The 12,035-nt window shown below is 40.5% G+C and overlaps 1 protein-coding gene and 2 long non-coding RNA genes across 7 annotated transcripts in view; 1 reads left to right on the top strand and 2 right to left on the bottom strand.

Moving 5' to 3' along the window:
* LOC123502382 overlaps positions 1–3,719 on the bottom strand; it is a 137,133-nt gene extending 133,414 nt beyond the window's left edge. For 2 of the 5 annotated variants that reach the window (XM_045251561.1, XM_045251562.1), the window contains exon 1: positions 3,231–3,718. Coding sequence is in view for 2 of the 5 variants with exons in the window: in XM_045251565.1 (XP_045107500.1) it covers positions 3,231–3,280 (50 nt within the window). In the remaining 3 variants the exon portion in view is untranslated. Of the gene's footprint in view, positions 1–3,230 lie in introns of all 5 variants that reach the window. The other 3 variants (XM_045251565.1, XM_045251566.1, XM_045251564.1) reach the window with 2 other exon arrangements.
* A 2,240-nt stretch (positions 3,720–5,959) lies between these two features.
* LOC123502430 lies at positions 5,960–9,896 on the bottom strand. Its single transcript, XR_006674057.1, has 2 exons — positions 9,766–9,896; positions 5,960–6,132 (listed from the first exon to the last, which is right to left on the bottom strand). It is a non-coding gene; the product is annotated as an uncharacterized LOC123502430 (long non-coding RNA).
* Positions 9,897–10,722: 826 nt separating this feature from the next.
* Positions 10,723–11,525, top strand: LOC123502425. The gene is made up of 2 exons (XR_006674051.1): positions 10,723–10,808; positions 11,388–11,525. It is a non-coding gene; the product is annotated as an uncharacterized LOC123502425 (long non-coding RNA).
* The last annotated feature ends 510 nt before the right edge of the window (positions 11,526–12,035 follow it).

The following is a 12,035-nucleotide window of genomic DNA, read 5'->3' as shown; positions in this document are numbered from 1 at the left end:
TATATAAATAGAGTAGGCTTGCTAAAGTAGTCTGGGTTTACATGGGTTTGTCAATTCATTAGGTGAAAGACAGATTACATATGGTAGGTGAGTTGTTCATGAAATTATTTAAGGTAAAGGTGGGCAGTGAATAAAGTGAGGGTAGAAATTGTGTTAGGAAGAACAATGTTGGTAAGAAATGTCAGCTTGAACTGAGGTCAGAATTATGATTCCAGAGGTAGGATTTTTAAGTGAAAAGTTATGGTTACGAAAGTATGACAGGTAAGGAAGGAAGGGAAGAATGAGATGCGGAAAGTTTGTTAGGAATAATTTATGTCGAGCAGTGAAGATTTAGTAAGGTAGGAAATGGCTATTTGCTCAAGAAATAATATAGAAGTACATGCAAGAATAAACATCAAGAATAAACATACATAACAGTAAAGGTAGGTAATCGTCAGAGGTCAGATAACTGATGTGCAAGTTATTATAATGTGCAGACATATAATTTCCACCACATGTAGTTTTTTTTTTGTTAATCTACCAGTGATGAGTGCAAGAGCAGGTTATAGGAATGTGTATAGACTTGAAAAAAAAAAAAACAGTAAGAATTTTAAGTTCAGCTTATCAACTTAATTTGATGAACAAAGTCATGTTTGATAGAGTTAGCTAGATTTGGTGAGAAAAAAAAAAACAAAATAATTTCATCAATCAATCTATTATCAAATAAGTACTGATTATTTAACCATGACAAAGTCATGGTTAATATAAGGTAGGTATGTTAAATTGAGTTAGGTGAGTGAGACTTGGATATATGGTAAGGTACGGTAAATAAAGAAAGAAACTAATGATAGAGGTAAGAGATATGGTTAGGTCAAGTGTATATATAAATAGAGTAGGCTTGCTAAAGTAGTCTGGGTTTACATGGGTTTGTCAATTCATTAGGTGAAAGACAGATTACATATGGTAGGTGAGTTGTTCATGAAATTATTTAAGGTAAAGGTGGGCAGTGAATAAAGTGAGGGTAGAAATTGTGTTAGGAAGAACAATGTTGGTAAGAAATGTCAGCTTGAACTGAGGTCAGAATTATGATTCCAGAGGTAGGATTTTTAAGTGAAAAGTTATGGTTACGAAAGTATGACAGGTAAGGAAGGAAGGGAAGAATGAGATGCGGAAAGTTTGTTAGGAATAATTTATGTCGAGCAGTGAAGATTTAGTAAGGTAGGAAATGGCTATTTGCTCAAGAAATAATATAGAAGTACATGCAAGAATAAACATCAAGAATAAACATACATAACAGTAAAGGTAGGTAATCGTCAGAGGTCAGATAACTGATGTGCAAGTTATTATAATGTGCAGACATATAATTTCCACCACATGTATGTGTATAGACTTTTTTTTTTTTTTTTTGTTAATCTACCAGTGATGAGTGCAAGAGCAGGTTATAGGAATGTGTATAGACTTGAAAAAAAAAAAAAAAACAGTAAGAATTTTAAGTTCAGCTTATCAACTTAATTTGATGAACAAAGTGAGAGAGAGAGAGAGAGAGAGAGAGAGAGAGAGAGAGAGAGAGAGAGAGAGAGAGAGAGAGAGAGAGAGAGAGAGAGAGAGAGAGAGAGAGAGAGAGAGAGAGAGAGAGAGAGAGAGAGAGAGAGAGAGAGAGAGAGAGAGAGAGAGAGAGAGAGAGAGAGAGAGAGAGAGAGAGAGAGAGAGAGAGAGAGAGAGAGAGAGAGAGAGAGAGAGAGAGAGAGAGAGAGAGAGAGAGAGAGAGAGAGAGAGAGAGAGAGAGAGAGAGAGAGAGAGAGAGAGAGAGAGAGAGAGAGAGAGAGAGAGAGAGAGAGAGAGAGAGAGAGAGAGAGAGAGAGAGAGAGAGAGAGAGAGAGAGAGAGAGAGAGAGAGAGAGAGAGAGAGAGAGAGAGAGAGAGAGAGAGAGAGAGAGAGAGAGAGAGAGAGAGAGAGAGAGAGAGAGAGAGAGAGAGAGAGAGAGAGAGAGAGAGAGAGAGAGAGAGAGAGAGAGAGAGAGAGAGAGAGAGAGAGAGAGAGAGAGAGAGAGAGAGAGAGAGAGAGAGAGAGAGAGAGAGAGAGAGAGAGAGAGAGAGAGAGAGAGAGAGAGAGAGAGAGAGAGAGAGAGAGAGAGAGAGAGAGAGAGAGAGAGAGAGAGAGAGAGAGAGAGAGAGAGAGAGAGAGAGAGAGAGAGAGAGAGAGAGAGAGAGAGAGAGAGAGAGAGAGAGAGAGAGAGAGAGAGAGAGAGAGAGAGAGAGAGAGAGAGAGAGAGAGAGAGAGAGAGAGAGAGAGAGAGAGAGAGAGAGAGAGAGAGAGAGAGAGAGAGAGAGAGAGAGAGAGAGAGAGAGAGAGAGAGAGAGAGAGAGAGAGAGAGAGAGAGAGAGAGAGAGAGAGAGAGAGAGAGAGAGAGAGAGAGAGAGAGAGAGAGAGAGAGAGAGAGAGAGAGAGAGAGAGAGAGAGAGAGAGAGAGAGAGAGAGAGAGAGAGAGAGAGAGAGAGAGAGAGAGAGAGAGAGAGAGAGAGAGAGAGAGAGAGAGAGAGAGAGAGAGAGAGAGAGAGAGAGAGAGAGAGAGAGAGAGAGAGAGAGAGAGAGAGAGAGAGAGAGAGAGAGAGAGAGAGAGAGAGAGAGAGAGAGAGAGAGAGAGAGAGAGAGAGAGAGAGAGAGAGAGAGAGAGAGAGAGAGAGAGAGAGAGAGAGAGAGAGAGAGAGAGAGAGAGAGAGAGAGAGAGAGAGAGAGAGAGAGAGAGAGAGAGAGAGAGAGAGAGAGAGAGAGAGAGAGAGAGAGAGAGAGAGAGAGAGAGAGAGAGAGAGAGAGAGAGAGAGAGAGAGAGAGAGAGAGAGAGAGAGAGAGAGAGAGAGAGAGAGAGAGAGAGAGAGAGAGAGAGAGAGAGAGAGAGAGAGAGAGAGAGAGAGAGAGAGAGAGAGAGAGAGAGAGAGAGAGAGAGAGAGAGAGAGAGAGAGAGAGAGAGAGAGAGAGAGAGAGAGAGAGAGAGAGAGAAAACAGAGAGAGATTCTGTTGGTATTGTTGTTACTATTGTTAATGTTAGTATGAATTAAGTTGCAGGCAAACTGATAATAAATTTGTCATTATAACAAGGCATAGAAAGTGACTGATAGGTGTAATGTATCGCTATGTAATTATGTACTTAGTTGTGATCTGGATGGCATTAACTAGCATGAGGAAACATTCACGCCAATGGGAAAATTAGTAAGGTGAAGTCTCTAAACAGCAAAATAACGAAACATACTTACAATGATAACACAACGATGAGGGTGAGTGAGTAGCGGTGATAGTGAAACATGACTACGACATACACTGACCAACCCGCAGCGCTCCAAGATAAATAATCCACGGTGTAGTGTAGTGTAGTGCACATGTTATTTGAAAGTTATGCAGTTTTCCCTTATGTTTTCAGCACTGTAACTTTCTCACAGCATTTCATTACTATTATAACCCAGGAAAGTGGCTCCAATGCACGTTAGTAATGATGTGGCACTGTTATAAGGCGGAGGTGACCTAAGTTGTGGTGCGATTAGCTGTCCAAACACCATAACACGCTCACTCTATCGTGGCTAAAGTAGAACTGAGGACTGACGGGCGACGGAAGCACTCATATTTACTCTGGGTACGAAGCGGAGACTGAAACGATTCGCTGATTTCCTCCTCTAAACACTGAAACTCGCAATGAATCTCTCTCTCTCTCTCTCTCTCTCTCTCTCTCTCTCAAATATATACGAAAACACGCTTGTATGTAGGCTTACGCACACCTAAAACGAACGCACACACACCTAGAAACGAACACGTATTCACACACACACACACACACACACACACACACACACACACACACACACAGAGAGAGAGAGAGAGAGAGAGAGAGAGAGAGAGAGAGAGAGAGAGAGAGAGAGAGAGAGAGAGAGAGAGAGAGAGAGAGAGAGAGAGAGAGAGAGAGAGAGAGAGAGAGAGAGAGAGAGAGAGAGAGAGAGAGAGAGAGAGAGAGAGAGAGAGAGAGAGAGAGAGAGAGAGAGAGAGAGAGAGAGAGAGAGAGAGAGAGAGAGAGAGAGAGAGAGAGAGAGAGAGAGAGAGAGAGAGAGAGAGAGAGAGAGAGAGAGAGAGAGAGAGAGAGAGAGAGAGAGAGAGAGAGAGAGAGAGAGAGAGAGAGAGAGAGAGAGAGAGAGAGAGAGAGAGAGAGAGAGAGAGAGAGAGAGAGAGAGAGAGAGAGAGAGAGAGAGAGAGAGAGAGAGAGAGAGAGAGAGAGAGAGAGAGAGAGAGAGAGAGAGAGAGAGAGAGAGAGAGAGAGAGAGAGAGAGAGAGAGAGAGAGAGAGAGAGAGAGAGAGAGAGAGAGAGAGAGAGAGAGAGAGAGAGAGAGAGAGAGAGAGAGAGAGAGAGAGAGAGAGAGAGAGAGAGAGAGAGAGAGAGAGAGAGAGAGAGAGAGAGAGAGAGAGAGAGAGAGAGAGAGAGAGAGAGAGAGAGAGAGAGAGAGAGAGAGAGAGAGAGAGAGAGAGAGAGAGAGAGAGAGAGAGAGAGAGAGAGAGAGAGAGAGAGAGAGAGAGAGAGAGAGAGAGAGAGAGAGAGAGAGAGAGAGAGAGAGAGAGAGAGAGAGAGAGAGAGAGAGAGAGAGAGAGAGAGAGAGAGAGAGAGAGAGAGAGAGAGAGAGAGAGAGAGAGAGAGAGAGAGAGAGAGAGAGAGAGAGAGAGAGAGAGAGAGAGAGAGAGAGAGAGAGAGAGAGAGAGAGAGAGAGAGAGAGAGAGAGAGAGAAAAGAGAGAGAGATTCTGTTGGTATTGTTGTTACTATTGTTAATGTTAGTATGAATTAAGTTGCAGGCAAACTGATAATAAATTTGTCATTATAACAAGGCATAGAAAGTGACTGATAGGTGTAATGTATCGCTATGTAATTATGTACTTAGTTGTGATCTGGATGGCATTAACTAGCATGAGGAAACATTCACGCCAATGGGAAAATTAGTAAGGTGAAGTCTCTAAACAGCAAAATAACGAAACATACTTACAATGATAACACAACGATGAGGGTGAGTGAGTAGCGGTGATAGTGAAACATGACTACGACATACACTGACCAACCCGCAGCGCTCCAAGATAAATAATCCACGGTGTAGTGTAGTGTAGTGCACATGTTATTTGAAAGTTATGCAGTTTTCCCTTATGTTTTCAGCACTGTAACTTTCTCACAGCATTTCATTACTATTATAACCCAGGAAAGTGGCTCCAATGCACGTTAGTAATGATGTGGCACTGTTATAAGGCGGAGGTGACCTAAGTTGTGGTGCGATTAGCTGTCCAAACACCATAACACGCTCACTCTATCGTGGCTAAAGTAGAACTGAGGACTGACGGGCGACGGAAGCACTCATATTTACTCTGGGTACGAAGCGGAGACTAAAACCATTCGCTGATTTCTCCTCTAAACACTGAAACTCGCAATGAATATATATATATATATATATATATATATATATATATATATATATATATATATATATATATATATATATATATATATATTATATAGATGTTCTCAGATATATATCTCTCTCTCTCTCAGATGTTAATGAAGTTTGATTTATTTGAGATTGTGTAAAATTATTTTAAGAAAGTTTGTCATGTTTTGAGGTCATTTAAGACAGTTTGGTAGGTTTTGAGGGCATTTTAAGACAGTTTGGTAGGTTTTGAGGGCATTTTAAAACAGTTTGGGATGTTTTGAGGGCATTTTAAGACAGTTTTGAGTTAATTTTAAGACAGTTTGGTAGGTTTTGAGGCCATTTTAAGACAGTTTGGGATTTTTTGAGGGCATTTTAAGAGAGTTTATCATGTTTTGAGTTAGTTTTAAGACAGTTTGATAGGTTTTGAGGGCATTTTAAGACAGTTTGGGATGTTTTGAGGCCATTTTAAGACAGTTTGACATGTTTTGAGGCATTTTGAGATAGTTTGGTAATTTTTGAGGGCAATATAAGACAATTTTGGGCATGATAAGACAACTTTATTGACATTAGGAAGGGTGCATGGAGGTCACAAGATTATTGGTGTTCTGTTTGTTAATCTCCAGGCCACATACTCTCCCTGTCTCCACCACCACCTGACCGCCACTCTCTCTGCATCTTCCATGCTGCTCACTGACAGCATTCCATCGTCTGCAAAGAATAAGTGAGTCACATTTAAAGTGTCATCTTTGAAACACAAATTTACACTTTCTAATGTCTTTATTATTATTTTGAAAGTTATTAACCCCTTCAGTACTGGGACATATTTTTACCTTGAGGTTTGTGTACCATTATACCATTTTGATGACATTAGGAAGGGTTATGGAGGTCAGAAGATTAATGGCCAGTCTTCACTATTTTAACCCCTTCAGTACTGGGACATATTTTTACCTTGAGGTTTGTGTACCATTAGACCATTTTATTGACATTAGGAAGGGTGTATGGAGGGCAGAGGATAAATGGCCACAGTTTTCACTATTTTAACCCCTTCAGTACTGGGACACATTTTTAACTTGAGATTTGTGTACCATTAGACCATTTTATTGACATTAGGAAGGGTGTATGGAGGGCAGAGGATAAACGGCCACAGTTTTCACTATTTTAACCCCTTCAGTACTGGGATACATTTTTACCTTGAGGTTTGTGTACCATTAGACCAGTTTGATGACATTAGGAAGGGTGTATGGAGGTCAGAAGATTAATGGCCACAGTCTTCACTATTTTAACCCCTTCAGTTCTGGGACGTATTTTTACCTTGAGATTTGTGTACCATTAGACCATTTTATTGACATTAGGAAGAGTCTATGGAGATCACAAGATTAGTGGCCACAGTCTTCATAATTTTTAACCCCTTCAGTACTGGGAGGCATTTTTACTGTGAGTTTTGGGCGTGATTAGACGATTTTATTGACATTAGGAAGAGTCTATGGAGGTCAGAGGATTAATGGCCTGAGTTTTCACTATTTGAATCCCCACATAATAAGTTTGTGAAGCTGTATAGAATCACCAAAATAGAAAACAGAATGACTATGTATGAGAGCACGTCCTGGTAGTGAAGGGGTTAATTTGCCAAGTGTTATGAAGGCTGTATGTACATCCCCCTGCTGTCTGTCTGTCTGTCTGTCTGTCTGATGCCACTTGTTAAATTTTGTGTTTGAAGTCTTAGTCTAGTTTTGTCTCCAGGGTAAACTTTTGTTATTAGGTCTAGTACTTTTTCATTTATTTGATATTCCATAAGAATTTTGATCCTATAATCCCTTCTTATACTGTCTAAAACTTTGCAAACATCTATTGATATGACAATTAAAGATTTTTTTACTTTGAAATGATTTTTGTACACAATATCTGAGTATGAACAGGCCATTTTCTAGCCTACCTCCCAGGAAGCTGGAGCGCATTCCCTATTATTGCACGTTATAATGGGTTCGGGATGCGGTAATTCTGATTTGTGGTAAGGTTTTCAGGAACGCACATGTACCGTGTAACGAGGACTTATCGTACAAGTAAAGTAGTTAAAGTACATTAATATACAGTTTAATGACGCAGTGTTGTCTGTGTGGACACTCTGTGTGGATGTTGGTGCTGTGAAGGAATGAAAGCTGTTTATGTGACATAGAGGAAATATATTATTATAAAAAGACTGACTTTGCTTCAATCCTGCAAATGTACCATACAAGAAGTTAAGAGATTTTTTAGCCACATTTCACTGAGTGTGCAGAGATTTATCTATTTGTGTGAGGAATGTGTTCCCGAGAGCATCATGTCATGTCAAGATGGCACAAAGGTAAGCTGATTACTGACCTAAGCTGTCTGAGATGTCACTGCGAACCAAAGCATTTTATCAGAGACAGGTCTATTCGTGGGGAACCTCAGTTTCAGTAAAAACACTCAATTTTATCCCAAAACACACTCAAAACACCATGTAACTCCTCAAAATGCCCCAAAACACACCCAGAGCTCAATACAAACACACACACACACACACACTCAATACATCCAAACCACTTAAAACACTCAATTTTATCCCAAAACATTTCAAAATGCCCCAAAACAAACTCTGAGCTCAATACAAACACACCCACACACACTCAACACGCCCAAACCACTTAAAACACTCAATTTTATCCCAAAACACACTCAAAACACCATGTAACACCTCAAAATGCCCCAAAACATACTCTGAGTATAAAGGTAAGCTGATTACTGAGCTAAGCTGTCTGGAGTGTCACTGAAGCAAAGCATTTTCTCAACAAGGTAAGCTGATTACTGAGCTAAGCTGTCTGGGGTGTCACTGAAGCAAAGCATTTTCTCAACAAGGTAAGCTGATTACTGAGCTAAGCTGTCACAATTGTATCGTCATTGGGCATTATCATTTTATATTTCTCCATGCATTCTAATATCATTCTTCCATTTCCATCTGGCTTTTGTGTTCCTTTGAATCCCACGTGGCCAGATTGTAAGCAGTAGATGTTGTGCATTAGTCTCTAGGATCTTCTCAATTTCCAGTTTGATAGTACCATTCCTTAGTTTATCATCTACACTAAAGTACACTACAGTTATGTTAAACTCCCATCCCCTAACCCCTTCAGTACTAGGACACATTTTTACCTTCAGATTTGTGTGCCATTAGACCATTTTATTGACATTAGTAAGGGTGTATGGAGGACAGAAGATTAATGGCCACAGTCTTCACTATTTTAACCCCTTCAGTACAGGGAAACATTTTCACCTTGAGATTTGTGTACCATTAGACCATTTTATTGACATTAGGAAGGGTGTATGGAGGACAGAAGATTAATGGCCACAGTCTTCACTATTTTAACTCCTTCAGTACTGGGACACATTTTACCTTGAGATTTGTGGACCATTAGACCATTTTATTGACATTAGGAAGGGTGTATGGAGGGCAGAAGATTAATGGCCACAGTCTTCACTATTTTAACCCCTTCAGTACTGGGACACATTTTTACCTTGAGATTTGTGTGCCATTAGACCATTTTATTGACATTAGGAAGGGTGTATGGAAGGCAGAAGATTAATGGCCACAGTCTTCACTAATTTAAGTCCTTCAGTACTGGGAAACATTTTTACCTTGAGATTTGTGTGCCATTAGACCATTTTATTGACATTAGTAAGGGTGTATGGAGGACAGAAGATTAATGGCCACAGTCTTCACTATTTTAACCCCTTCATTACTGGGACACATTTTTACCTTCAGAGTGACTAACTTTACCGATGAGAGAGAGAGAGAGAGAGAGAGAGAGAAGGGCTTAGTGACATATCCAGCCCTAACATTGTCAAGCCACACCATAAGACACCGCCAAGCTCCTCTGAAGTGACGGGTTGTGTGTCTAACCTTCATCAATAGAGTATAGTTGAAGTTGTTATTGTTTTTAAGGTTCCAGTGAGAGATTAACAACATTTCTAAATTATTAACTGCAGGAACACTCTACCTAGTCACCTCTGTGGCCTTCAGAGAGAGAGAGAGAGAGAGAGAGAGAGAGAGAGAGAGAGAGAGAGAGAGAGAGAGAGAGAGGGATTTTACATAAACAGCCTGCCCCCCACACACGCACATTAACCCTCATAGTAATAATAATAACACTGCTGCTCCTGCTACTACTACTACTACTCGCTCCTCTTTGTCCCTGGTATGCATTTGAGGCGCAGCAGCAGCAGAAAACAGTGAGAATTGAAGGAAATGTTGGGGCGGGCTGTGGGTGTGGGTGAGGTGGGCGGCGGGCGGTGTTAACTGGGGTACATATACACAACCATCGCCTTATTTACCACAGTAATGGCTATTTATCTAGTGTGGTGGTTGATTCTGGCTTTGCTTCACTCTCTGGGTCTGGAAACACAGGGGGAGTGGAAGCAGACATTGCTGGACTGTCCATGGGGAAGGCAGGGTGAGGCGCCCCCGTGGGTTCAATATTGACGTAGATAATTCATTTAAAAAATCGCCACAAGAAAAACGGCTCCCAGACTAGTATACACTACACTTTTAGGCGCGATAAATAGTGTAACTAATAATCAAAATATAATATTCCTACCGGGTGGTTTTTATTGAAAGCGGTGGAAAGGAAGGTGTTTGTGTCCAATTAACGGGTGACAAACACACCACAATGTCGAGATGGAAAGCTCACCCAAACTACGTTATATTACATTTTCTGAATAACACAAATTTTCGCTTTCCAGCCGAATAAAGAAAACACAGATTCTTTGTCATATAAAGATTTTTGTTTTCTATTTTGTTACCATTCAAAATTTTGAAATTGAAAATACGAATAGGTAGACTAAACTTTATGGAATATTGTTACTTGAATCATGTTTTTCATATCTTTTAAGTGTTATATCAAGCACCAAAACAATCCTAGGCGTGGTAAGAAAAAAAACTTTATATTCCTTGCAGTGACTTTAACGTTATTTTTTCGGTAAACCAAAACACAGCTGGACTCGATTCTATTGTAGTTTAGAAATTAGTTTACTTTACTAATAACAAATCAGATATCAGAAAAGTGCCAACTTCACTAATTAAGTAGAAATATTTCAATCCTTAAGGCGAAATATGTTCTTTATCAAGATTTCTGAGTGACCCCAACACCCCCATTTCGGTATTGGGAATATAATACACATGTTATTTTCATTTTTCTTTACCATATCATATTTTATTTATTTTATTTCAATGTTATTTTGAATTTTATAAGAAGTTTGAGTGATAGAGGAAGTGTATACAATGATGTCGACATTTTGCGTAGAAGAAGAAGAAGGAGAAGATCCGCCATTGTTAGCTCTGTTATGAGATTTACAGTTTTTCAACATTTGTGGAGCAGGTGAGTTATTCCCAAGTGGGTGCGTGTACATGCTTATTATCTAAAGTATGTAGAGTTAGTGAGACGTGCCAATTAAGGTGAAAAAAGTGTGGTAAAGTGAAAATAAGTGCGTCTTTATAAGCAAACTTTTGGGTTTTGTTGCCTCATATTTGCGGTGGTCATTCCTGCCCTCCTACGCATTGTCACGCCCCCATATTGCCTCCATAGATAGCTTATGCACCCATACACCTCCCATGCGCGGGATAGTTTGATAGTTGAAGCGGTTACTGAGATATGGTGGTGTTCTTGTGTTAGGCAGTGTCCGCCATCCTGCCTTCCACATCGGCCCTCTCTGTGTTAACTATTTTCAGTTTTTCTTATTTACTACGCCTTGTCACGCCCCCATATTGCCTCCGTAGATAGTTTGTGGATCCATACACCTCCCATATGCGTGATAGTTTGATAGTTGAAGTGGATAGTGAGATATGGTGGTGTTATAGTGTGGTAGGCAGTCCTTCACCCTTTCCTACGCCTTGTCACGCCTCATTTATACTATTACTACCACCACTACCACTACTACAACAACTACCACTATTCCAGAGGTGCACCATGGCTTGCCACAATGTCACAATGGGTTCTTGGAGAGCCGCTGCTGTTGACTTGCTGCATGTCTCCTCTCTGCGGCAAAACTCCACAAATACTCCACTCACCAAGTTCCAGAGGGAGAGGTGAGTGTGTGTGGGTGTGGGAAAGGTGTCCTCAGGTGTGCTGTGAGTGTGGTGTGTGTGTAAGTGTGTTTTTTGTACGTTTTTGTAATGTCAACTATAGCTACCTATGTATAGTGGTTTTTTTTTTTTTTGGTGTGGGTTGGCTAGGGTAAACTTATTGTGGGCGTTTTCCAGGTGTGATATAAGGGTTGTTTGTGGAGTGTGTGTGTGTGTGTGTGTGATGCAATATTTTTAGGTAATTTTTGGTGCGTTTTGGTTAGGTAATGTTTGTCTTGTTTCCTCCATATCTCTCTCCACAGGTTACCTCCAGGCTTTTCCTTCCATAGACTATTTCCTCCATGTTTCCTCCACCTTCCCTCCAATTTTGACTCTCCTATCTCACTTCTATCATAGTCAAAATAGTACTTTTCTAAATCTCACTTCAAAACCTGACAATTTTTCTCATTTTTCCCTCCACCACCTCCTTTTCTTTCCTCCATATCTCCTCCACACACCAAGCTGTGTACTGTGCTGGTGTGTG

This window comes from Portunus trituberculatus, chromosome 11 (genome assembly GCF_017591435.1).
Source record: "Portunus trituberculatus isolate SZX2019 chromosome 11, ASM1759143v1, whole genome shotgun sequence".
Taxonomy (NCBI): Eukaryota; Metazoa; Arthropoda; class Malacostraca; order Decapoda; family Portunidae; genus Portunus; species Portunus trituberculatus.
This window is presented reverse-complemented; position numbering and strand designations above follow the sequence as displayed.